This window comes from Palaemon carinicauda, chromosome 26 (assembly GCF_036898095.1).
Source record: "Palaemon carinicauda isolate YSFRI2023 chromosome 26, ASM3689809v2, whole genome shotgun sequence".
Classification (NCBI taxonomy): Eukaryota; Metazoa; Arthropoda; class Malacostraca; order Decapoda; family Palaemonidae; genus Palaemon; species Palaemon carinicauda.
The window spans coordinates 31,806,155-31,833,517 of record NC_090750.1 but is presented as its reverse complement, the minus strand read 5'-3'; the positions used below and the strand labels follow the sequence as shown (position 1 = coordinate 31,833,517).

At 33.1% G+C, this 27,363-nt stretch overlaps 1 protein-coding gene across 1 annotated transcript in view; it reads right to left on the bottom strand.

Moving 5' to 3' along the window:
- Positions 1 to 416: 416 nt before the first annotated feature.
- LOC137619874 (dynein axonemal heavy chain 3-like) overlaps positions 417 to 27,363 on the bottom strand; it is a 328,675-nt gene continuing 301,728 nt past the window's right edge. The window contains exons 66-78 of the mRNA XM_068350164.1: positions 23,645 to 23,787; positions 23,165 to 23,228; positions 20,229 to 20,436; positions 19,391 to 19,641; positions 18,462 to 18,628; positions 17,973 to 18,132; positions 13,310 to 13,495; positions 12,690 to 12,898; positions 12,045 to 12,198; positions 11,302 to 11,481; positions 10,876 to 11,043; positions 10,475 to 10,607; positions 417 to 626 (exon numbers count right to left, since the gene is read on the bottom strand). Coding sequence (XP_068206265.1) covers positions 445 to 626; positions 10,475 to 10,607; positions 10,876 to 11,043; positions 11,302 to 11,481; positions 12,045 to 12,198; positions 12,690 to 12,898; positions 13,310 to 13,495; positions 17,973 to 18,132; positions 18,462 to 18,628; positions 19,391 to 19,641; positions 20,229 to 20,436; positions 23,165 to 23,228; positions 23,645 to 23,787 — 2,205 coding nt within the window. The 3' untranslated portion in view covers positions 417 to 444. The remainder of the gene's footprint in view (positions 627 to 10,474; positions 10,608 to 10,875; positions 11,044 to 11,301; positions 11,482 to 12,044; positions 12,199 to 12,689; positions 12,899 to 13,309; positions 13,496 to 17,972; positions 18,133 to 18,461; positions 18,629 to 19,390; positions 19,642 to 20,228; positions 20,437 to 23,164; positions 23,229 to 23,644; positions 23,788 to 27,363) is intronic.

The window sequence follows — 27,363 nt, the reverse complement described above, 5'->3', positions numbered from 1 at the left end:
ATTGAACAAATTATGACAATCTGAATTAAATTATAAGATAGCAAGAGAATTTAGATTTTTATAAGGAAATATATGGTAAAACCAAGAGCATTTGATGGCTGTGGTAATAGAACTGAAATCCCAGCGATTGACAAAATAACAAAATGATAAATAAAAACCACTGTAAACACTGATAATAATAACGTCATAGAATAGAAATTTGTGACAAAACATTCACAGGGATGGGTAATATTAAGGTAATGAATACAGGAAACGTTAACAATGAAGAAACTGTAGCGAAACAGGATAGGCCTAAAGGAAACTTTATAAGCAGAAGATGTCAAAGGTGGCGACAATAGTATAACGATAACTATAATGATGAAACAAAGAAAAAACTTGTTAAAAAGACAAAATTACAGTAGGTCTTACAAAAGTTTCACTGTTAGGACTTTCAATATTTTTCTCTTAGTAGTCGAGCTGTGTCAGAGCGGCGGCCCCTCTGGCGATCCAGTGGGTGGAGGGAAGAGGTGACGGAAGCACCAAATCTAAGATGTAGTTGGAGGAGTGTCCCGTAGTGGACAGAGTGCCACGACGTTCGCTCGTCCGATAAACGGGGCAACGGTACACCCCGTTTACTTCATCTTCGCCTGTGTAAAAGAAGACAGCGACATTATTTTTCGCCTCGTACTTGGAGAAGATGGTTTAATTTAATATTCTAATTCTACGATACTTACGTCTTACAACATCACTTAGGAATCCAAATGTTAAGTATAATCAATGAGAAAGAAGAGATAGTCCGTTATATAAGTACGTATAGGCTAATATTTATTTTTAGATAATCTATAAGCAGCCAAACCAAAAGCAACAGTATTCAAAATTAAAGTAGTCATTTCTAACAAGGAACCAGTCATTCCAGTACATAGAAATAAGCAGTAATTTTTAATAAAGTATGAAAAAAAATATACTATCAGACATTGATTTGTGGAAGCCCTAGCACTGTAGGAGTAACAGTTTATGCAAGCAATCTTTCTGCTATTAAAATTAACAAAAATATATCAGCTTGAAGAGATAGCTTTTCTATATGTAAGCTCTAGAGCTAGTAAAACTTTTGAAACAAGGCTCTACGCAAAAAAATATGCAAGTGTTCTCTCTGAATGAGAAATTGATTTCCCTCCTCAAAGACTTAAAAAAACATGGCGGTACAACAGCTGGCTTCAAAGACAAAATTCACTTTCATGTGAGATTTCAGCCCAGAAATAAAAAAAAAAAAAAATATGTTTACATAACGGGTTAACCAGGGGCAACAAACATATTCATACTCACAGAACAGGAAAAAAAGTTTCGCAAACATTCACCTAAAATCAACCGAAGTATGATTGACTACTGTAACTGTTAATTACAAAGAAAAGAAAAATTGATTCATACAAGTGTTCAAACCAAAATCTTAAAAGCCTTTTTATACTAGTGCCCCCCCCCCAAAAAAAAAAAAAAAAAAACCTGGTTAATCAAAAGTTCAGACAAAAACACATACAAATGTTAATGCAAGTGTTTAATTGAGAAGACAAAATCGTGCTTATGCAATCGTTCAGCCCTAATATCATGAAAACACATTTATGCAAGTAATGCTTAATTGGAGTGCAACCAAATAATATCCATGCAAGTATTCAACTCAAAGCCAAGATAATATGTAAATACAAGTTTGTAGAGGAAAAACGACTCAACTATGTTTATGTAAGTGTTCAAAAAAAAAATTACAAATGTATGCTTATGGAGGCCTTTAACCCCAAAATAACTAAATATGTTTATGCATGTGTTAAACATCAAAAGCCACATATATGTGTGAATGCAAGTGTTTAACCTAACGCCCCCCCCCCCCTTCCCCCCCCCCCACAAAAAAAAAATATGATCATACTAGTGCTCAACGCGAGAAGCTAGAAAATATGCTTATGTTTATGTTCATCCCGAAATCCAGAAAGAAAAAATATTTTCATGCAAGTGTGTAATCAAAGAGCCATAATAAAATGTCTATGTAAGTGTTCATATATAAGGTCATGTGCGAGTGTTCAAAAGAAAAAAAAAAATATTCACGTTAGTATTCAAACCAAATGCCAGAAATGGGTTTATGCAAATGTTCAACCTCAAATCAACCCAAAAAATTGTTTATGCTAGCGCTCAGCCTAAAAGATAAAAAAAAAAATAAAAATGGATTAAGCAAGAGTTCAGCCAAATAAAGTATGCTTATGGGTGTTATGAGGCAAATGGCCAAGAATATATAATTAATCAAGTATTCAAGCCAAAAGCCCCAAAATATGTTTATGAAATTGTTCAAACAAAAATCCACTTAATATCATTGTCATTGTTCAAACCAAAAGCCCAAAAATATGTTAACGCAAGTGTTCAATCTAGAAACACAAAAATAGCTTTATGCAAGTATTCAACCCAAAATACATTAATGATTTGTTTTTCAATTATCGTTCATCGCAAAAGCCATAAAAATGTGTTCAGGCAAGTTTTAAACCCAAAAGCCACAGAAATATGTCTACGCAAGTTTCCAGTACAGAAGCTACAAAAATATTTTTTTATACAATTGTTTAACCCAAAATCTCCTAAATTATGTTTTCAAGAGTATTCAAACAAAAAACCCAAATACGTGTAAGCCAAAGTGTTCGACCCAAAAATTACAAAAATATGCTTAGGCAAGTGTCCAGCCCAAAATCCACTAAATTATGCTCATGTAAGGAGTTAGCCCTTAAGTCCCCAAAATATTCCTATGCAAGTGTTTTGCCAAAAAGTAAAAAAATGCTAATGAAAGTGCTCACCCTAAAAAAAAAAAAAAAAAAAAAAAAAAAAAGCGTTCAGTCTGAAACTCTGAAAATATGTTTATTCATATCTCCAGCCCAATATCTGAACAAAATAATATTCTAATGGTGTGTTCAGCCTAAGAGCAACAAAATTATGTTCATGCAGGTGTTCAACCCAAAATCCATGAAAATATACTGATGGAAGCATTCACCCCGGAAGCAACAAAAATAAATTTAGGGAAGTGTTCAAGGCTAGAGCCACAGAAATATGTTCATGTAATTACTTAAAAAAAAATTAATAATATGTTTATGCAATTGCTCAAACCAAAAGCCCGAAAATATATTTATTCAATTGTTCAATCCAAAACAAAACAAAATATATATTTAAACCAATAAGCCTCATAAACACGTTGATGCAAGACCCAAAAGACGCAAATATTTTATGGTCAACATAAAAAAAAAAAAAAAAAATGCTTATACAAGTGTTCAGACCAAAACCCACCCACCCAGAAAAAAAAATATTTAGACAAGTGTTCAAACCAAAAGCCTCAAAAATATGTCAATATTCTGTAGGTAATAAGTTGGCCAGGGCACTAGCCACCCATTGAGATACTACCGCTTGAGAGTTATTGGGTCCTTTGACTGGCAAAACAGTACGACATTGGATCCCTCTTTCTAGTAACTTTTCATTTTTTCATTGCCTATACATACACCGAATAGTCTAGCATATTCTTTCCACATTCTCCTCTCCCCTTATACACCTGACGACACTGAGATTACCAAACAATTCTTCTTCGTTCAAGGGGTTAACAAGTGCACTGTAATTGTTCAATGGCTACTTTTCTCTTGGTAAGGGTAGAAGAGACTCTTTAGGTATGGTAAGCAGCTCTTCTAGGATAAGGACACTCCAAAATTAAACCATTGTTCTCAAGTTTTGGGTAGTGCCATATTCTCTGTACCATGGTCTTCCACTGTCTTGGGGTAGAGTTCTCTTTCTTGAGGGTAAATTTAGGAACATAGTTTCATCTTATTTCTCTTCTTATCTTTTTTTTTATTTTTATAGTTTATATTTGAAAGATTTATTTTAAGTTATTATTGTTCTTAGAATATCTTATGTTGACTGTTCATCACTTCTCTTGTAGCTTATTGATTTCCTTATTTCCTTTCCTCACTGGGCTATTTTTCCCTGTTGGAGCCCTTGGGCTTAGAGCATCCTGCTGTTCCTACTAGGGCTGTAACTTAGCTATTATTAATAATGATGATAATAATGAAAGTTTTCAACCCCAAAACTAGAATTTTCTTTCAAACCAAAAGCTACATCATAAGTTAACGCAAGGGGTCAACCCAAAAGATGCAAACACATGTGTATCAAATGTTTGAAACAAAAGTCGCATAAAAATTAATTTTAAGCAAGTTCTCAACCATAGTCAGAAAAATTTCTTGATCCAATTGTCCTTTAAAAAGAAAATACCATTTGTTCATGCAAGTTCTTAAATGTAAGTAAAAAACTGTTTATGCAAATTTTGCACCCATAAGCCACAGAAATATGTGTACATACTATTACGGCTGGAGAATTACACAAATTCCCAAGCTCCAAAACTCACATGCTTTTTTTTACACAAATCTGTTACACTTGAGAGGAGAGAGCTGCTAGCTGACATTGGCTCTTACAAAGGAATAGACTGGATCTCTTTTGCTGCTTATGCATTCCCAGGGTCTATATATATTAACTTAATTTGTCTAGAAAATTCTATTAGATCATTCTCGTAGCGTGGGGGCATGGCTCTAGAGGTATAAGGTTGCCAACGTAATAATTTGAAAGGGTACCAACCATGCCTGCGAAGCAACTCTCTTCCAGCTAACTCTGTCATGACTTTAAAAAAAAAGAGTAAATCTAATTCAAGAATTTTCATGCACTTTCTAACCACGTGGGAACATAAAAATGACGTAATCCCTCAAGCTCATACCTCGTGTGTGTGATACAACATACCTAACCAAGTTTACATAAGACTTCGTAACACAACTACATGAAATAAAAAGTTAATTCTCAAAAATAACGTAAATTTACATATACTGAATTCAATGAAAATACAATTAAATGAATGACGAAAACTTTACATTATTCACATGCATTCATTTAAACCTACGTGAGTGGAAAACTCACCTTACTAGCTGGCTATACATCTCTTGAATACATAAATGAAATATATGAATAAAATATGTACTCCGATGCTAGACCAGATTCGTAAGAATATATATATATATACACACACACACACACATATATATATATATATATATATATATATATATATATATATATATACATATATATATATATAAATTTATATATATACAGTATACATATATATATATATATATATATATATATATATATATATATATATATATATATATATATATATATCATACTATGGCTCATGTTTGGGAACCAAACATATAATATCATATATATTATGGCTGGCAAGCTAAACAACTTCTCGAATTCCAAACTCATCTATTTGCTTTCACATTAAATCTGTTACTCTCTGAAATATTAATACCTGAACTCTGTGACAGTTATGTAACTCCCAGACAGCAATATATAAAACACTGAATATCCAAAGGTCTCTTAAGTAGACCCAAAACAAAACTGGGTAATTATTCTTAAGACTTATTTAAACAAACTTACTACGGTTCTTTACAGGATACGAGCGAGGTTGTAATAAACACTGATGATTGAAATGATACACTCTTTACTAAAATAAATATATTCTATATAAATTACAATACTTTTAAAGAATTTATATGAAAACAGAAATAAATCACTTGAAATATTATAGCCTGAATAAAACTTAGATTAAGACAAAATTGGTACAATCAGAAAATTATATAATTACTTGACTTGAAATATTATATCTGAATAAACCTTAGACTAAGACAGAAGAAATACTTATGGAAATCCTACAATCACTTGTTTCACTTGAAATTAAATCTGAATACAATTTTTAAGTTTGATACTTAATGAAAATAGATAACCAGATCATGATACAAATACCTTTCACCTTCCTACATAGGCGTTTACAAAAACTTTGAGAGAATTTTTATAAGCAATCACTATGTTTACAAAGTTTGTGCGTCAAAATAACTAGTCCCAATATAGCTAGCTCTTAAATAGCCAGTCCGTGAGATGAGTTCCTCTCGTGTAGATTTAAGTTTATTATGTAAATTACATAAGACTTTTGTCGTTAATTTCATTGTATTCTTCATTCAAGTCAGATGTAAATTTACATTATTTTTAACAATTAAGTTTCTATTTCACGTATGTTATTACGAAGTCTTACGTAATTTGTTATGAGTGTTATATGATCCATAGAAGATATGAACAAGGGCTTATGTAAATGATTTATATTTTTATGAGGTATTGCATCCTGTTTGTGAGAAAATGCGCACTTCTTATATGTGCCACGTGTTTTGGAAAGTTCTCGGAAAGCTTAATGTTAGATTTTGTCTTTTTTTATTTCCGAGGACAAAGATGGGCGGAGCTAACTGAGAGAGAGTCGACTCATTGTGTATTGGTATGACTCCGAGAGAGCAATCATTGGCAATCATTATGCTCTTAGGCCAACCCCCAAGCTTCCAGATCTCGGTCCGAGAATCTTCTGGAAGTAGCTAATTCGTGTATAAGCAGCCCCCAGTGATGCGTGGGGAGATGAGAAACAGCCATCCTGTGGAGGAGCCAAAGTGCATCCCTCACACTCAATCAGTACCTATAGTGTGTCCTCTCCAAAGTGATTCTGTGCCCCAACGTAAATCATGTGTTGAAATGATACAAAAGGAGTTAAAGGTGATTTTAATTCTATTTTGTAGTGGAGAGTGTTGGCATTGTGTAAATTTTTGTCACTGGCGCTGTGCAAGTAAATACGTGAAATTAGTAAGTTTATAAGCTACTTTATGTAAGTTCTTTAAGAGTTTAAGCATTAGAGTGTAATTATTTCTTTTGTCTTAGTCTAAGGTTTCACTCAGATTTAATATTTCAAGTCAAATGATAATATAATTTTCAGACCGTAACATTTTTTGTCTTAATCTAAGTTTTGTTCAGACTTAATATTTCGAGTGATTTATCTTTTTCATGTCAAATCTTTTCAAAGTGTTGTAATTTATATAGAATATATTTATTTTTGTAAAGAGTGTATTATTCCAATCACCAGTGTTCATTTCATACTCGCTCGTATCCTGTTAATGAGTTGAAGTAAGAGGTGGTTTTCAATAATTCTTAATAATAATTACCAAGTTTTGTTTTGAGTGTACTTAAGAGACCTTTGGATATTCAGTGTCTTATATATTGCTGTCTGGGAGTTATATAATTGTCTCAGAGTTCGGGTATTAATATTTTCAAATGTAACAGATTTAATGTAAAAACAAACAGGTGAATTTCGGAACTCGAGAAGTTGTATAGCTTGCCAGCCATAATAATATAGATACTAGTATTTATTCATGGATTTCTTTTTGTACATAAAGTTCATTTCTATATATTCAAAGGTTGTTACACTAGTTCTTTTTTAACGTCTTGAGATTTAAGTAACCCTTATGAATGAAGAGAACGACCCCCACCAGACCTGCCCATTCTCGGAATATGAAAGAAAGGATGTATGTGGGGGAGGGGGGTCATTTCAGCGATCTTATCCTTCCCAAAGTTATACAACCATATTTCAGGTAATCCTACTATGTTCAAATATTCCTTTTTTACCCATTCTCGAATTTGAATAGCTTTATTGCCAGCATATTGTATATCAACATAGCCACAGTTGATGACATCCCTAGCATCCATGGTTAGTATTTTCTGCTTGTCTTTTTAATTCCAAATCATAAGCTTTGCCATTTCTTGAATTCACTGTGTGGTCATATGGTTTGTTTAACTTAGTGCAGTTTATACATTTTACCTGTTGCGAGTTATATTCTTTGATAGAATGTTTTTAATGAACATATCCTGCATACTTTATCATCAGTCTTCTTTAAATCAAAGCATTTTCCACTTTATTTTCATATTTGTATACATTGCACATCATTATTTTAGGTTTTAGTTTTCTAATTTTACTCGTCTTTGGTCAGCGACCATGGTTTGATTCTTGTTTGCTGCTTCCTCTCTGATCTTTTTGTCAGCAAAGTTTAAAACAGCATTTCCATTTGAAGTCGACCTCGTATTAAGAATTGGAATGTCTTTAAGTGTATGTTTGACCTCGTTTTCTCTGACAATTATTTTAGTAAATGCTTAATTCGATTTAATTACTAGTAGATTTTTACTCAATTTTGTCAGCATATGTCGTTTTCTCTTGTTTTGGGTCCTCAGTGTTGGGAGTTATCAACTTTCTCAGTGAGGTTAGTGGCCTGGGTGGAATTGCTGCATCCGGCGTGAGTTCCACAATTCGGCGTTCCAATTCAGCGATCTTCTCTTCATCTCCAAGTAAAAAAAAAAAAAAGTTGAGTTGAGGGAGCTGTTGAATCACCTCTACTAAATCATCATATGATATGTTATCATTTGGAGGCAAGTACAGAGAGTAGATTGTATATTTTATCCATGTCCGTGTACATAAAGGTCTTTCATTTTCAATTCCTTCTCCATTTTCAATATATTTTTCTTGGTCATAATGGCTTCATCTATACAGAGTGAACAAATCCATTTCAAGTTTGTTAGGTCTTTATCACTGATGTTTGCCTCTATAAACATACATTTCTTGTAGTAACAGCTGTCATAGCCACATCTTATCCACGTTCTTCCGTCTCCCTTTGAAAATCGACACGGGGGAAACTAGCCATAGTGTACTTTTACTTTTCACTTTGGTCTCTCCATAAGATTAACTAAAATTTTCAAAGCTTTCACTAACGAGAATATAAGCTGAAACAAAGTCTTCACTCGACAACGACTCATTGTCAAAATTGTCATTGACGAATACTTTTGCAATATACTATTTCATCATCGCTTAACTAATCTTTTTTTTCTAGTTGTCCAAAACTGCATCTATATTTTTATTGTATCCTATATATACTGTATATATATATATATATATATATATATATATATATATATGTATATATATATATATATATATGCATATATATACATATATATATCTATCTATCTATATATATATACATATATATATCTATCTATCTATCTATCTATATATATATATATATATATGTACACGTATACACACACACACACACACACATATATATATATATATATATATATATATATATATATATAAAACATAAAAAAGGCTTGACGTTTTCAAGGTTCCATCTGCATATGAAAGGTTTCTTACGGAAAATAAATGCAGATTTTTATTAGTGGAAAATAAAAAACTTTTGTTTGATCCATCAGTAATGTTGAACAAGAGAAATGGCAGATTTAAATGTGTTGTTACATAGTCAGGAAGTATATTTCGGATATTTATTTTTCTTTGTAACTGTGTGGCGGCCAGCTGACCTTGGGGTGGTTGAGTGGAAGTTTGCTTTGATACAGCAAGTAGTTTCCGGGGTCATGAGTATATATATATATATATATATATATATATATATATATATATATATATATATACATATATATATATATATATATATATATATATATATATATATATATATATATATGTGGGTTAGTCACTGTCTATATAAGCTTGCCGACCAGGGTTCGATTCCCGGCCGGAGCCAAGCTCTTGTCTTTGTGAGATTTCGCCTGGGGCTCTGATCCCGAGGTCGTTAAGAGAATCCAGACATTAATATATCAAAATATATATGGCTTATTTGAATATGAAAAACACGTAAAAATGTGCAAAATTTATCATATATATATATATATATATATATATATATATATATATATATATATATATATGGTTATAATATCACTCTGGTAGATTTAATATGAGCGATGTTGTCTGCATAATTATAATCTCCAAATCGTTTGTTATTGGGATATTCATTTGTAAGGACTCTTGAATGGTAACACATTTCATAATAGTATTCACATTTCCAAATAATTATTTCCCTACATGACAGTTACCCGCGATTTATTTTACTTATTTCTTACATTTGAGATATGATGCCGAGGGTATTTGAGGAGATTTAATCTGAATATTACTCAAAGGTAAGATGATTAAGACGAGAGAAATCACCACATTATAAAACTACGGTAAATATTTTTTAATAACTTACGTATGAGCAAATATAGAAGGCAAATAAGAGTTAATTTGGTAAACATGTTTCATATCCCAAGCACTCGTGAACAGCCATGAAAATATAGATCGACTATAAACAAACTTGTAATTTTATGGTACAATAAAAAATCATAAAGATGTAATGTAATGTGATGTAATTTATCGTGACATAACAAAAAGGCTATGAAGATTTGCTTCCACAATTCAATGACAGAAAGAGCCTTTATATAAGTGATGCATCGCAATCAAGGATGTCGAGATTTATGAAACTACAATAGATAAAGGTTCAAAACAATCGCCTCTTTATTCCTTTGATTGCATGTTTTTACCTTAGAGCAAACAAGCTATCACTGAAGTCAAATATACCGCTGAAGATCAACTCTGAACAAAATAATCTAATAAATCCCTCTCAAATGTCATCGCATTTCAATATTCAATTGCAGAAGTTCTACTGTAAATTCTACCCCTTACCTAAGGAGGCTCCTTCAGGCAACACAGCAGGCTGGAAGAGGATGATTGGAAGTTGGTCATGAAGTTGTTTGGGAGCCATTTCCACCAAGGAGTGTTGTTCTCTGTCCCACCGGGCGCCTTCCAAGAAGAATCCCTTTCCGAAAGAAAAAAATTAAAGCATAAATGGAAATAGAAATAGGGAACAATCAGTGAAAATGTGTCGGCAATGGGGCCACAAAATACTCTTAATTTAGAATTTTCTGATAACGGCTTGGCAAGTGGAAACTGCCTTAATTAATCATACAAACAATAATATTGATCTTCAGGTTAACTCATAAAGCAACCATTGATTCATAGGTATTCGGAATTGGACCAAAATTGACAAGAAACATTTTTCCAGAGACTTTGCTGAGCCATCTTACCCAGGTGTAGGTGCCTCCTTCACACTGGCGCGGGATCATCTTGTATATGACATCTTCGGTGCTTTCAATGCTGCACTCGTCAAGAGACGGAAGTTCTCCCACAACGTCTGTTTCTTCAACCTCCTCGGGGCATTCCTCCACCCGATCCAATGAATTACCATTACTCTTCTGCTTGGAAAATGGAAATTTAGATGATATCGGTGTGAACTAGGCATAAATTTGGAATGCAGAGTACCCTCTCTTAACATTCAGTCTACTTGAAACAAAAGCCTTCTCGAGCCTCGTTGTTACACAACTTATCCCAAACAGATTTATCGATAATGAATGAAACTATTTCTCGTCATTGACATTCATATGCTGATTAACGATTCAAGTTATCGCGATACTTGACTACGGTACTGTACAATCTCATTCCTTCCCTCTTACCTCGTCAGTTTGAGTTGGACGTTCCTCTGTGAGGGAGAAATCTTCCTCGATGTCAGTGTCGAGCGGTTGGTATCTGCCCCGCATGTTAGGTGTAGGCAGGGTCTCAAATACCTCCGGAAGCTCTACAAAATTTGGCTTGATACAATCGTTGATAATGTCCTCTACCTCCTTTCCCATCACCTGCGTGAAAAAAGTTTTAATAATAATAATAATAATAATAATAATAATAATAATAATAATAATAATGCACTTAGTTACAAGGGAGCAACATAGACTAGAGCAAAATACTATGGAACGCAGATAAGAAACAATGTGAATTTAAAAAGGAAGCGAAGGTAGTAAAGGCATAAATTTTATAAAGAATTGTATAGTGCGAGAGATAAGACATTTACAACCTATGTGTTTTGAACATGGTTAAAGAAAAGCAATGGCATACTTAATGCCACTGTAGTAACTCGGTGTTAATTTTTTCGAGTATAAATTATACTGCGAGACCGAGACTGAGCAAACATTTTTTCTTCATGTTTTCCTGAATCTTATTTGAATATAAAACTGTTTAAAGCAAATCATTAGAGACTAACTTCTCTTTAATTTCACCATTTTATCACTATGATCAAGGTTTTATATGGAATTTCGTTTCTGGTCCAAACTTAGGCACAATGATGATATGACTTCATTTTCTTTACAGAACAGCTCTTTCCGCATAACCTGTCACAAGTTAAAAACTTATTCTGAGGAATTACCTTAAATTGGAAGTATATCCGGTCAATAGGAATTCTGTGTTTCCTGGAGTAATTCTGACGTATTCCAGTAAGGAATGTGTAGGGAAAGAACAATCCCGAAAACCAAAACACATCAGGAGTTTTTTCTTCCGCCCAACGTTTGAAAAATTTCAGTCTGAAACAAATGTAAGGTTGTATAGAATAGTCAGTAGCAGACAGCATTGTGTCAATGAAACAGGAGAATTGGGAGATAATCACAGAGAGAGAGAGAGAGAGAGAGAGAGAGAGAGAGAGAGAGAGAGAGAGAGAGAGAGAGAGAGAGAGAGAGAGAGAGAATAGATAATTAATGAAATGGATAAACAAGGATATTTTTCGTCATAAAAAATCCACTTGAATATTTCTGAAAAAATGTTACAAATTCTTTATATATATATATATATATATATATATATATATATATATATATATATATATATACATATATATATATATATATATATATATATATATATATATATATATATATATATATATATATATATTTTTAAGGGGGGAATCAGTTCAGCAGATCGAGTTGCATTCTTTTAATGCGGTTGACTTTACTTCTGTCGATTACTATACATCAAAAAGACGTAAAATTTTACGAAAGAAAACAGAGTTGCTCACCTATGCAACAGGTTACTTATGTAGGGAGCTAGGCCTTTCCTGGAAGGGTACGACCGATTTTCCCAGGCCGTTGGAATTTTCCCCAGCGTGAGGGAATGGTAGGTGTCTTCCACTTCGTCTGACATGAGGCTCTCGCCACTCACGGCCTTCTTCACTGACTTCAGCGTTGATCGTACTGTGGCTATCAGGCGATTGTATCGTAAAAGCTCCTGAAATGTAGAAGAGTTCTGTCAGAGGAATTTCAGAAAGGCAGAACTCAAAAAGGGATAGTCAATTGAATTCATAAGACTAAAAATTATATCGTTAAGAAAACGCATCTATCCATTACGGAAAAAATTGACTGGAAAAGAAGCCATATGCTGTTCAAAATTTTATGAAACTGCATGCGACGTAGAAAACCTTCCTTAATAATACAGCAATAATAGTTAGAAAGTAAAACAAGGTTAAGAAATACTGAAAGACTGCTTGAAACGAAAGTTATCAGTCTCAAGATTATATGGGACAGATGGAGTTTCACACATCTATTTGGATATCAACAAATCCAGTACTAATTTGAGGCATCTATTTCAAGATTAAAAAAAAAATATTCCAAGGCAACTGAAAGCAAAATCCTTTCTAACCTGTTTTAACACTGTGTTCAGAGACTGATTGTAGCTCAGTGGATGCTTCTCTTCTACATGAGCAATGTCAAATAACGGAGGGAGTCTGGTTAAGATTTCACAGGCTAAATCAAGCACTATTTCAGCAGCGTCGCTGTCGGCGGTGCTTCCTAACTGCGGCTCAAGGATCAAAATTCCACGGAAAAGCTGAAACAAAAGGAAAAAGAAAGGGAAGACGATGTGAATTCTGAGAAGAGTTGATGCATAGTTCTGGAGCTGTATTGAGTTCTTTAAAGATATAATACAGTATGTAAGCAAGACGTATTAGGCGTTAAAGCAAACGACAAGTATAAATTACACCAAAATGGGGATTTTAGTAAAGGAAAATATACTGTTTGAACTAACAAATGTATTCCATTGATTTTGAGGTCTTAGCTACAGAGGTTTGTTCAATAAACAAAAGATTGCATTAATAACTAACTTCTTCTTTGTTACTTGATACACCCACTCCAATGACTTCTGTTTATCAAAGGCATCCTCTTCCACTAAACATCTTCTCTCCATATCATCCTTCACTTTATCACATCATCTAATTCTCTTCCTCCCTCTTAATCTTTTCTCCCTAACAGAATCCTCCCTCCCCCTATACATCCTGAACACGTGCCCACACCATCTCAGTCGTGACTCTTTACCACGCCTTCCATTTTTCTTATTTCATCATTCTCCATTCTTTCATGCAGTGATATTCCCAATATCCACCTCAGCATTATCATCTCTGTTCTCTCAAGCTTTGTCATTCCTTTTCGTCTTTAAGCCCAAGTTTCTGATCCAAACATTAACACTGATATTATTACTGTGCTATAGATCTTGACTTTTAACTTAATTAGTATTTTCTTATAACATACCACTCCAGCTAACTCCCTCCACTTCCCCCATGCTGCTTTTATCCTATTCTCAACTTCAGCCTCACATCCTCCCTCCTCACTTATAATAGATCCCAAGTATCTAAACTATTCCAACTGTTTTATAACCGAGCTTCTACTTTCATGTATGCCTATCCAGTCCCTACCTTCCTTACTGCTCACCATAACTTCAGTCTTACCCACATTTCCCCTCAAGCCACCCTTTCCAGTCTTTTGCCACTCTACAACCCTTCTTTGTAATTGTTCCTGATTTTCAGCAGTAATATGCTAACTGCATATAGCAACTGTCACAACACTTCATTTCTGATCTCTTCACTTAACACACCCATGACCAGCACAGATAAAAACTAGCTTAATGCTGATCCCTGGTGTAATACAACACTAACTTCAAAGGTTTCTGTTTCTCCAACAGCTGTTATTACTTTTGTCATAGTTCTTTTGTATATCATCTCTACTATTCTAACTTCTCCGGGAACTTCCTCTTCCTTAAACATCAAAACATCACTTCTCTTGGCATTCTATCATAAGCCTTCTATAAATCTACAAAGCATCTTATACACAAGACTAAATCACTGGTATAACTTGTGTCCGGATAGTTAGACTCAATGTATATAGATCTATAAACCTTGTATAGATTATCTAGTCAAAAGCCTATATGATTTTTTTTATGTTTCACGGGACGTATGATTTAAATCCTTTTACATCGCTTTACAGGTAACACTCTATTTCTGATAACGCACCTGACAGTACAGTTTTCATGTGTTCAGTGGCTACTTTCCTCTTGGTAAGGATAAAAGAAGCTTTAGCTTTGGTAAGCAGCTCATCTAGGAGAAAGACACTTCTGAATCAAACCATTATTCTCTAGTCTTGTGTAGAGCCATAGCCTCTATACCATGGCCTTCCACTGTCTTGGATTAGAGTTCTCTTGCTTGAGGGTACAACCGGGTACGCTATTCTATTTTGTTTCTCTTTCTATATATTTTTTTAAAGTTTTTATAGTTTATATATGATAGGTTTAATCTAATGTTAATGTTCTTGAAATATTTCATTATAATTGTTCATTATTTCTTTTGTAGTTTATCAAATAATAATAATAATAACAATAATAATAATAATAATGATAATAATAATAATAAATCATTTCCTCCTACGTCTATTGATGTAAAGGGCCTCGGTTAGATTTCGCCACTCGTTTCTATCTTGAGCTTTTAAATCAATACTTCGCCAGTCATTATCTCCTACTTCACGCTTCATAGTCCTCAGCCATGTAGGCCTGGGTCTTCCAACTCTTCTAGTGCCATGTGGAGCCCAGCTGAACGTTTGGTGAACTAATCTCTCTTTGGGAATGCGAAGAGCATGCCCAAACCATTTACATCTCCCTCTTGTCATGATCCCATCCACATATGGCACTTGAGTAATCTGTCTTATAGTTTCATTTCTAATCCTGTCCTGCCATTTAACTCCCAATATTCTTCTGAGGGCTTTGTTCTTAAATCTACAAAATCTGTTGGATATTTATTTCATTGTCATACCACAACTCATGTCCACACGGTAAGACTGATCTCACTAAACTGATGTATAGCCTGATATTTATAAGTAATTTAAGGTGATTTGATTTCCAAATTTTACTTAACCTAGTCATTGTGTGATTTGCTTTTTCCAATCTTTCATTAAACTCCAATTCTAAAGATCCTGCATTGGAGATTATAGTTCTTAAATATTTATATGTTTCCACCTCATTAATCCTTTCTCCTTTCAATGATATGTCATCTTCCGTTGCATATTCCGTTCTCATCATCTCGGTCTTTCTTCTATTCCTCCTGAGCCAAACTTCATGTGATATTTCATGTATTCTAGAAAGTAAGCTATGCAAGTCCTGTAATGTGTTTTGCTAATAAGGACAGTGTCATCAGCATACTCTAGGTCAGCTAATTTTCTGTTACCAGTCCAGTCCAATCCCTCTCCACCATCACCAACTTTTCTGTGCATTACAAAATCCATGAGGAGGATAAACAACATAGGTGACAACACATTTCCTTGGAGTACTCCACTGTTCACTAGAAATTCATTTGATAGGACTCCACTAACATTAACTACGCATTTGCTATGCTCATGAACAGACCTAATCAAATTTACATATTCAAGAGGAACTTCATAATAATGCAGGACTCTCCACAAATTGGCCGGTGCACACTATCACACTTTTTTATAGTCCACAAATGCCATCATAACTGGATTTCTATATTCTACACATTGCTGCACCACATGTCTTAAATTTAGAATTTGGTCAGTACAATTTCTACCTTGTTTAAATCCTGCTTGTTCATCTATAATAATAATAATAATAATAATAATAATAATAATAATAATAATAATAATAATAATAATAATAATGATAACAAGAGCAATCCTCCGCCAATGAATATTACTAACATTTTAAGTCTATGGACATCGCCTCCCACTTTTCATATGCTCACTGTATAGTAGATGGTGAAAAGTGCAATGTTGATCCAGAATTGTGATCTTGATCCGTATCATTTTCAAAATTTCATGGTTTCTACTGATGCATAATATCTATCCATTGTTAAAATTTGGTGAATTCCATTGTGTCAACTTATTTCGACGTAATCTTTAAAACTTTGAAAAAATGCAAATCTGGATCTAAAATCCAGATCCGGTACCAGATCATCTCAAAAAGTTAATGGGGTCGTCCACGACTCAAGATCTACTTGTGGTGAAAATTTCGTCAAAATCCGTATAATAGTTTTGACTTAATCCTGTCCACAGACACACAGATAAATAGATAAATATATAACCGACTCAAAAATATAACCTCCTTGGCAGAGGAAATCATAATGATAATAATGATAATATGAGGTAGATACGTACCAGATCTACAAGATATATGTCATGAACATGAAATTCAGCTTCACTACCCTATCTGATGACTAATGAAAAGCGACAAGTTGCATGATCATTAAACTGTAGAAACGTGTTGAATAGAGCCTTTCCTCACATTTTATGCCTGAGGAGAATTTTTCCCTGGATGAAATTATTTTCTGTTAGCAGGGAAGCTCAACCGATCGAATTCTGTAGAAATACTCAAATCATTATACGTTGAGAAAAAGAGTTACAGTGAATTGTGTTTTATAGAAAGTAATTCACACTTTTCCTTTGAATCAATAGCCCATAAAGAGACTATTTTTTTATTTACTTACGAAGAATAAGGCCGCTAATATAGGCCTACAAAGCTCTAACTAAAGTACAGGGTCAGACGAAATGATCTGACATTCGTGAACGCCTTCGACACTGTGTGGACACTAATGGATCCCATTTGACTGATTTAATTTTTTAAACATAATAAAACAGAATGTCATTATATGTACTTTTCAAAAATAGAAACACTTTTTTGTTTCTTTACTTTATTTGCCTTTTATTAAACCTACAAATGTGTCAGATCATTTTGCCTGACCCTATATATGATAAGGGCAAGTGACTGAAAAAAAGAGAGAAAATGATAAGTAAATAAACACCCTAATGCTAAATAATGAACCTTTATGAAAATAAATTGGGGGAATGTATTTGCATGAAAGAGACGTAGTCATGCTTTACTATAAGTTCCATCCACGTGATTACAGCATCAATTTAATTGTGCACCAACAAACACTGACAGCATATTCGCTAGCAAGTATTCTCGATGATGGCATATCATGTAAAACAAGACAAATCAGTTAAGAAAAACACCGAAGACTATATATTACCTCGTCTGTTTCTCTGTGGTCCTTAGCGAGGTCAGCATTTTCATGGAGACCGAACACCTGCGGAGGGGCTGACAGAGGAAGTGTGGAGATGTGATCCAGATGTTCTTGCCACCCTCCTGAGATGGGCACTTGGTACTCATCAACTCCACATACTTTGTATCTTCATCGAGGAAAATATATAGAATAGGAAATATTTATCTAGCCAGGACTGTGATAAGCTCTCATTTTACAGTTTTCGAAAAAAACTTTGAGCGTGAATTTCAAAACCATATGCCTAAAGCAAAACTGATAGCAATTATGACTACTATCGCGTAGGTAGAAATCGAAAGTAATAGACATTTTTGGGATATAAATATTTGAATTAGGGATCTTTGTTAAACATGTGCAACCGTCACAAAATTTTAAAGATAATACTGGACGGATATTCTCATTACATATTTCAGTTGCTCTTTTAAGAAAGTGCAGTTGACATGGAGAAAGAAATCTTACCCATCTTCTTTGATCAAATTGCTATTGTAGAAATTCGCCAGGAGACACAAGAGGAGACGTCTGTCTCTAACGTCAGTGACACGCCCTCCGTAGTTGCATTCTCCCGTTAGGTACACGAGGGCCTCCAACGGTATATCGTCGACACACTGACATTCATTAATCAACATCTGGTTGTGAAGAGAGATAGGAACCAAGTTCAATAATAATAATAATAATAATAGTAATAATAATAATAATACGACTACTACTACTACTACTACTACTACTACTACTACTAATAATAATAATAATAATAATAATAATAATAATAATTATCAGGATCGTTTGCAGAGAATGAACATATGACTTTCCAAAGTTTTGGATCTTTTTATAGATGAGAGAGAGAGAGAGAGAGAGAGAGAGAGAGAGAGAGAGAGAGGAGAGAGAGAGAGAGAGAGAGAGAGAGATCAACTGTATGTAATTTTTTCTTTTTCTTTTTTTCGCAAACAGCGCAAGAGACATGTCAGAAACTATTACAGGTGAAAAGGTCATGGCCCAACTGAAACTTTACCTAAATCTGAGACTGAATTGTTTTTCTTTAATAGAGTCTGCCATAATGAGAAATCTCTCTCTCTCTCTCTCTCTCTCTCTCTCTCTCTCTCTCTCTCTCTCTCTCTCTCTCTCTCTCTCTCTCTCTCTCTTTCGATATATATATACATACATATATATATATATATATATATATATATATATATATATATATATATATATATATATATGTATATATATATATATATATATATATATATATATATATTTATATATATATATATATATATATACATACATATATATATATATATATACATATATATATGTATATATACACACACATATATATATATATATATATATATATATATATATATATATATATATATATATTCTACCTTGAGCTGTTTGACACTGATCTTGATATCGGACTCGTTGAACTGATAAGGCACATTCCATCCAAGTGGACCAAAGTTCCTTCGTTCTTGGATGAGAGCGTGGAAAAAGCACAGCCCATAAATAAGTCGTTGAAAAGCCTGCTGGTTTGAGCCACCGTCGAAAAACTCCGGATCATTGATAGGGTCACTATGGTAAGACTTGATGAGATTAGCCCTCAGGCCTCTTGGAGGTTCGTTGGTCATCTTAATACCTGTGTGATATAAGATTTGACAGAATAAGTTTTCTCTCCTGGATCCTCTTTCTTCATGTGTGTTAATCTAAATTGGTAATTGTAAAGAAAATATAAGTATAGGCTACAGATCATAGTATGTATTTAAGAGTAATGATGTCATCGTTTACATTACCATTAACTTTAGCACATCCTTTAAAGTTTTAAGGATAACTAATGAACAACACAGGTAAGGAAAGGCCAATGCCTAGAGAATAAACACACGAAAATAGAAGGATCATTGTTCAAGCTTTTTCTCCACTCAAGTGAGACCTGGAGAAGTAAATTAATATCTGCTGATGTCTCAGCGGGTAGATAAGACTCTTTCACCTTAGATTTTTCAATGGGGCATTGATTAACCATAAAGTACATCCCTTTGCAATTCTGTTTACTCTTATTCTAGTCCTTCCTCCTAGTTATGCAGCATCATATACCTTATAACTTATGTTAAGAGAGAGGCTTGCTTAAATTCCAAAGGCTGCATTCCTTTCAAGTTTAAGGATTTTTTCTTTGAAATGCCATGAGAAACTCGTTTTATCTAATTTACCCAGTTGTTGAGTAACACTTACTGTCCTGCAGCAAAGATACGGGGAAAGCTGGTGATGGGTAGCTGGTGAGCCAGAGACGGAAGTTAGCATGAGTGGACTCAGACTGAAGAATATTGCTGCAGAGAATTTCCAGACGGACCATCCAGGATTCGGCTAAATGACAATTCTGGAGAACCACCCACCACCCCGATTCTGCCCCTTGCTCGATTGTGCTCTCAGCAACTGAACCCTATTCAAATAGAAGATAAAAAGGATGAATACCATCCATAAAACGAAGGGTTATGATTATAAATAAGAATTCTAATGTTACATACGTACTCTCTGTTTCATTTTATTATTTCTTATACATTTACTGTATATATATTCATACACACAAACACACATACATATATATGTATATATATATATATATATATATATATATATATATATATACATATATATATAAATATATATATATATATATATATATATATATACTGTTTATATATATATATATATATATATATATATATATATATATATATATATGTACATATATAAATATATATATATATATATATATATATATATATATACATATATGTATGTACACACACACATACAGTATATATATATATATATATATATATATATATATATATATATATATATATATATATATATGTATGTACATATATATATATATATATATATATATATATATGTGTGTGTGTGTTTGTGTGTGTGTGTGTGTGTATTGTTACGGCTGGCGAATTACATAGACTCCCGAGCTCCAAAATCACCTGTTTATTTTAACATAAATCTGTTACACTTGAAAAATACCTGACCTCTGAGAATATTACATAACTCCCAGATGGCAATATATATGAACACTTTATATATATATATATATATATATATATATATATATATATATATATATATATATATGTATATATACAGTATATATATATATATATATATATATATATATATATATATATATATATATATATATATGATGGGGATACCTTATCCTGGTCTAAGGGTTTGTGTATCGTCATGATCAGCAAAGCTGTACTAGTCTGGACCATCTATGCAAGGTTGCTTTGACGTGAATAATTAGATGGAAAACTCCCATCATCACCAATCCACGCTACCCAGCATGGTGATGAAAACTGGAAAAACCCAGACACGTATAAAGACATGTCTGAGGCCGTTTTCCTGCACTGGACTAGAAATAGTTTCATCAGTTGTTGTTGTATACACACACACACACACACACATATATATATATATATATATATATATATATATATGTATATATATATATATATATATATATATATATATATATATACTATAAATAATGTATATACATGTATATATACACATATATATACTATAAATAATGTATATACATGTATATAGAGTATATATATATATATATATATATATATATATATATATATATATATATATGTATATATATATATATATATGTGTGTGTGTGTGTATATGCTATACATAATGTATATACATGTATATAGGGTATGAATATATATATATATATATATATATATATATATATATATACATATATATATATATATATATATATATATATATATGTATGTATGTATGTATATATATTGTATGTGCATTAGTTTTATCTCTTTTTTTTAATGTTTCGAGGGGTAGGGGGCAGAGTTAGCTAAGAGAGAATTGCCTTGCTTGCGCGTTGGTCTTCGTCTGCTACTTGATTTGTTGGCAACCGTACGCAGTAAGGCCTTGGCCCCAAGCTACGAGAATGACCTACTTAGAATTATCTAGAAGTTTTAAGTCAATATATATATGCCTCTAGGAAATCATAAGCCGCAGAAGAGATCCAGCCTGTCGCTGTGAAAGAGCCAACATCCTCTCTCCTCTCAAGTGCGTCAAGTGTGTGCCCACTCAAACGTGATTAATGATTTCTACCCAACATATATCGCATGTAGTGTTTTCAAACGTGATAAATCCACTGAATATGATTTCAAGTTAATGTGTTAATGTAAATACTGGTATTATATAAATTTTTTTAGCTGGCCCTGTGAGATTTGGGTTAAAACAGTGAAGTGTATTTATACTGTTATCTGTGAGCTAAAACACGTAAGTGTATCAGTTACTTTTATGTAAATTTTGTTTAGTATTTACTCATTAGAGCGTTAAAGTGTTAACTATTTTCATTAATTATCAAGATCAAATATTCTTATAACTTAATTTCCACTGAAATAAGTCATTCCATAATTTTCTTATGGTATTATTTTCTTGTCTTAGTCTAAGGTTTTGTTCAGATTTTATTCTTCGACTGATTCATTTTGGTGATAATTTTTTTGTAATAAAGTAGTAAATTTTTTTTATAGAATACATTTATTTTGGTAAAGTGTGTATTATTACAATCGCCATTATTTCTTAATTGACCTTAATCCCTGATCAAGGATTAAAGTGAGAGTTTTTTTTAAATAGTTTAAGCAAAGTAATCACTCAGTTTTGTTTTGAGGGTACTCAAGAGACCTTTGGATATTCAGTGTTTTTATATATTGCCGTCTAGGAGTTGCATAATTTCTCAGAGCTCGGGTATTTTTCAAGTATAACATATTTATGTAAAAATAAACAGGTGAGTTTTGAACTCTGGAGGTTACGTAATTTGCCAACCGTAATAATAATAATATATATATATATATATATATATATATATATATATATATATATATATATATATACCGGTATATATATATATATATATATATATATATATATATATATATACCGGTATATATATATATATATATATATATATATATATATATATATATATATATATATATACATACATATATGCATATATATATATATGTGTGTGTATAGATGCAAAACAAGCTGCTTGTTATAATCAGTTTTTTCATATTTAATGAAGGAATTATTTTCCAACTGACCTGTCCCTGTCCTAAGGAGATAACATGGAATGCCTCATCTGGAATCTGTTTTTCTTCTGCAAATCTGCAAAACAAAAGTTCTTCAGGGGACATTTTGCATTTCAAGATCTATCAAGAAGAATTCTACACTGAAAAAATTAAATGTAGACATTTTCGTATGTAGCAAACGATTATGTAATAAAATGTTCCATTGGATGTAGTTTAGACCATATTAGATCCACTGATATTAAATACTATAAAAACGACTATAAATCTTTTATTATGAATATATGCCACTTATTAAGATGGATTACGTTACGTTTGATATCAATATACTAACTAATCATACACAAGAGACTACGGATAAAATTTATCAGTTTTAAAAGTTCACGAGTGATAGAAGAAAAAAAGAAGGGCGATTTTTGCTGGGAGATGTGAAGGCAAATGTTTGTGATAGAGGAAATATTACGTAGTTGCAAAGACTGAAATCTTTTGACTCACCTTTGGAGGGATGCCACAGGATCGGTTCCAGGAGAAAGGATGAAAATGAGAGGATTCCTGCACGTAGAGTCATCGAATGAAGAGGAAATGTTAAACTGAGGGGGAGAGAGGTACTCTTCTCCTAGCTGCTTCCCGATCATGTCCTGTTTTACAAAAAGAGATAACATACTGACAGAGGAGGTAGTTTTACAGATTTAAAGGTACAAACAGTTGGTATCTCCTTTTTATTACGACTTATTTACCTGTCAGAAACATCTCACGAATTCTATAATTGCTGACATTCCTTCTAATTACATGGAAATTAATGTACTCATTTTAGATAAAGCAACATAATGTAAATAAGAATAGATATAAAAATTATAATCATGATGGACCTAGTTTTATAAGATCAGATATCAGAACAAACTCATATATATATACATATATATATGTATATATATATATATATATATATATATATATATATATATATATATATATATATATATATATATATATATATATGCATTATGTGTATGTATGTATTATTATTATTATTATTATTATTATTATTATTATTATTATTATCATTATTATTATTATTATTACTAGCTAAGCTACGTCCCTAGTTCGAAAAGAGGAATGCTATAATCCCAAGGGCTTCAACAGGGAAAATAGCCCAGCGGGGAAAAGAAATAAAGAAATAAACAAACTATTATATATGAAAAGTAATAAACAACTAAAAGAAAATATTTCAAGAACAGTAACAAAATTAAAACAGATCATTCATACTTTTAAAAGAGGCTTAAGTCAGCCTGTTCACCATGAAAACATTTGCTGCACGTTTACAATTATGAAGTTTTACTGATTCAACTACTTAATTAGGAAGATAATTCCACAACTTAGTCACAGCCAGAATAGAAATTCTAAAGACTGTGGGGTATTGAGACTCATGATGGAGAAGGCCTGACTATTAGAATTAGTTTCATACTTAGTATTGCGAACAGGATAGTATTTTCCGGGAAGATCTGAATGTTAAAGATGATCCGATTAATGAAGAATATTTTGCAGCATGCATAACGAACTAATTGAACGACGGTACTAGAAATTATTATTAAGATTAGGAATAAGAAACTCAATTGACCGTAAGTTCCTGTCCAACAGATTAAGATGAAAATCAGCTGAAGATCAGAAGAATGAAAGAATTAAAACACTTTTTCAGCAATGGTTGATCACTGAAAATCTTAAGACTTTCTCAGTAAGTTATTTTTTTTGCAATTGAAGAAGAGACATACTTAATGTGTTTCTCATAAGAAAATTGGCTGTTGAGAATCACACCTAAAACTTTAAAGCAGTAATATAGAGTTAAAGAAACATCATCAATGCTGAGATCCGGATGTTGAGGAGCAATTGCCCTCGACCTATTTACAATTATATTTTGAGTTTTGTTAGAATTCAGCTTCATGCCCCATAATTTGTACCATGCACTAATTTTAGCTAGATCTCTATTAAGGGATTCAGCAACACCAGATCTACATTCAGGATATGTAATTGATGCCTCTTGCTTCTAAAATGTTGACTAAATTCTCACTCAACAGAACAACAGGATCAACACTATTATACAATTATTATCAATTCAAACCCAAATGATAACTTAAAATGTTGTTCCAGATTGCTTGAGATTTTACATAAATCTTAGATGAGTGTGATACATAAGGGACAGGCTGCTCAGTCTTCACTAATAACAAATTCAAGCCATAATCAGATGTCCCAACTGGAAGACCAACCTTATTTGTTATAATGCCAGGTAGCAAGTTGGCCAGGGCACCAGCTAACCGTTGAGATGCTACCAGTAGACAATCATTGGATCCTTTGTCTGGCCAGATAGTAATACATTGGATCCTTTGACTGGTCAGATAGTAATACATTGGATCCCTCTCTCAGCTTATGCCACATTCTTCTTTGCCTACACATACACTGAATAGTCTGGCTTATCCTTTACACATTCTCGTCATTCCTCATACATGTGACAACACTGAGATTACTACAATTCTTCTCCGCTTATGAGGCTAATTACTGTACTGTAATTGCTTAGTGCCTACTTTCCTCTTGGTAAGGGTAGAAGAGACTCTTTAGCTATGGTAAGTAGCTCTTCTAGGAAAAGGAAACTCCAAAATCAAACCATTGTTCTCTAGTCTTGGATAGTGCCATAGCCTCTGTACCATGGTCTTGCACTGTCTTGGCTTAGAGATCTCTTGCTTGAGGCTACACTCTATCGCAATATTCTATCTTGTTTTCTTTTCTTTCTCCTGGTTTTTTTAAATGTTGTGTTGGGCAGGCTTAATAGAGGGGCCATAGATTCCTGGTGGTTTATCAAGAGGTTGTCTTTTCCTTTTCTGTTTCTTTTTCTTTTCAAAACCATCCTTACTGTCCTCCCTTCAGTTGAAGTGGCTATATAATAAGATTAGCAAAAGGTGGCTATCCTTGCATGGTGTATTGGCTCCCCCATGTTGACCAGTTTTTCCAACTTTTTTCCTATAGTCTCATGATTTGATCAATCACTTTATTAATATTTCCTTAAACAGATTGTTTTTGTTATCATTCTTGTCAATTTAGTTGTTAAGTTTGCCGTATCATTTTTATTACCATTAATTCTTATGCTGTCTGTAAACATTGAGCGAAATCCAGGACCAGTACATCCTAGATTTCGTTAATGTTGTCTACTGAATTGCAATATTCGTGGTCTTCATGCAAATATTCAAGACCTTACAGTTGCGGCCAGACAGTATGATATTGTTTTGTGCTCAGAAACTTTGGTTTCTAATATGAGGCACTCATCTGAGCTTCTTATAACTGGTTTTAAGAAGCCAATAATGTTGAAACGCGATGCCATTCCTAGGGCCAGGGGAATGGCGGTGTACATTAGGAATGAGTACCATGCTTCTCATAAGTCCTGCTATGATTGTGGATGTCATGAGTTCAGGTAATAAAAGTTTGTGGCAGGCATAGCAACTTCTATTTGTCTTCGATCTACTGGAATTCAGACATCGATGATTCTATCTTTGATTGTCTTCTTACCATTATGGCTAAGATACAAGAAGATGATAGAAAGGCCTCTTTTGTCTTTGTAGTTAATTCAAATGCTCACCATAGGGAGTGGTTAAATTCTATTTCTCCTACTGATCGCCATACCTTAAGAGTTTTAGACTTTGCCTCTGAATCAGGCTGTGAGCAAATCATGTGAAGCTACTCACAGGTCTTTTAACTGCTTAGACGTCGCATACACTGACTCCCCTGGCATTACAACAAGCAAGGTTGGTTCTCCAGTTGGGACATCTGATCATGCCTTGATTTCCTTAGTAGTGAAGATTGACCAGCCTGTCGCTGATGTATCATACTCATGCAAGATTTATATGAAATCTCAAGCCAACTGGAATGGGATTTTGAGTGATCTTTTGGGCTTGAATTGGTCACAATTGTATAGTAGTGTTGATTCTGTTGTCCCTTTGAATGAGACATAATTGATAGTCGTAACCCTTCTCATGTGCTAAGATACTAAGTGAAAGACAAACCCTGGTTCAATGATGATTGTATATGTGCTTATTTGGAGAAGCAGAAGGCATATCATCTTTGGAAGGGAAACAGATCAGATTTGACTTGGAATAACTATACTCAGCTTAGAGCTCTTGCTCAGAGACTTTATGCTTCAACCGAGTGATTTAGCCTGGGGGCTCTGATCC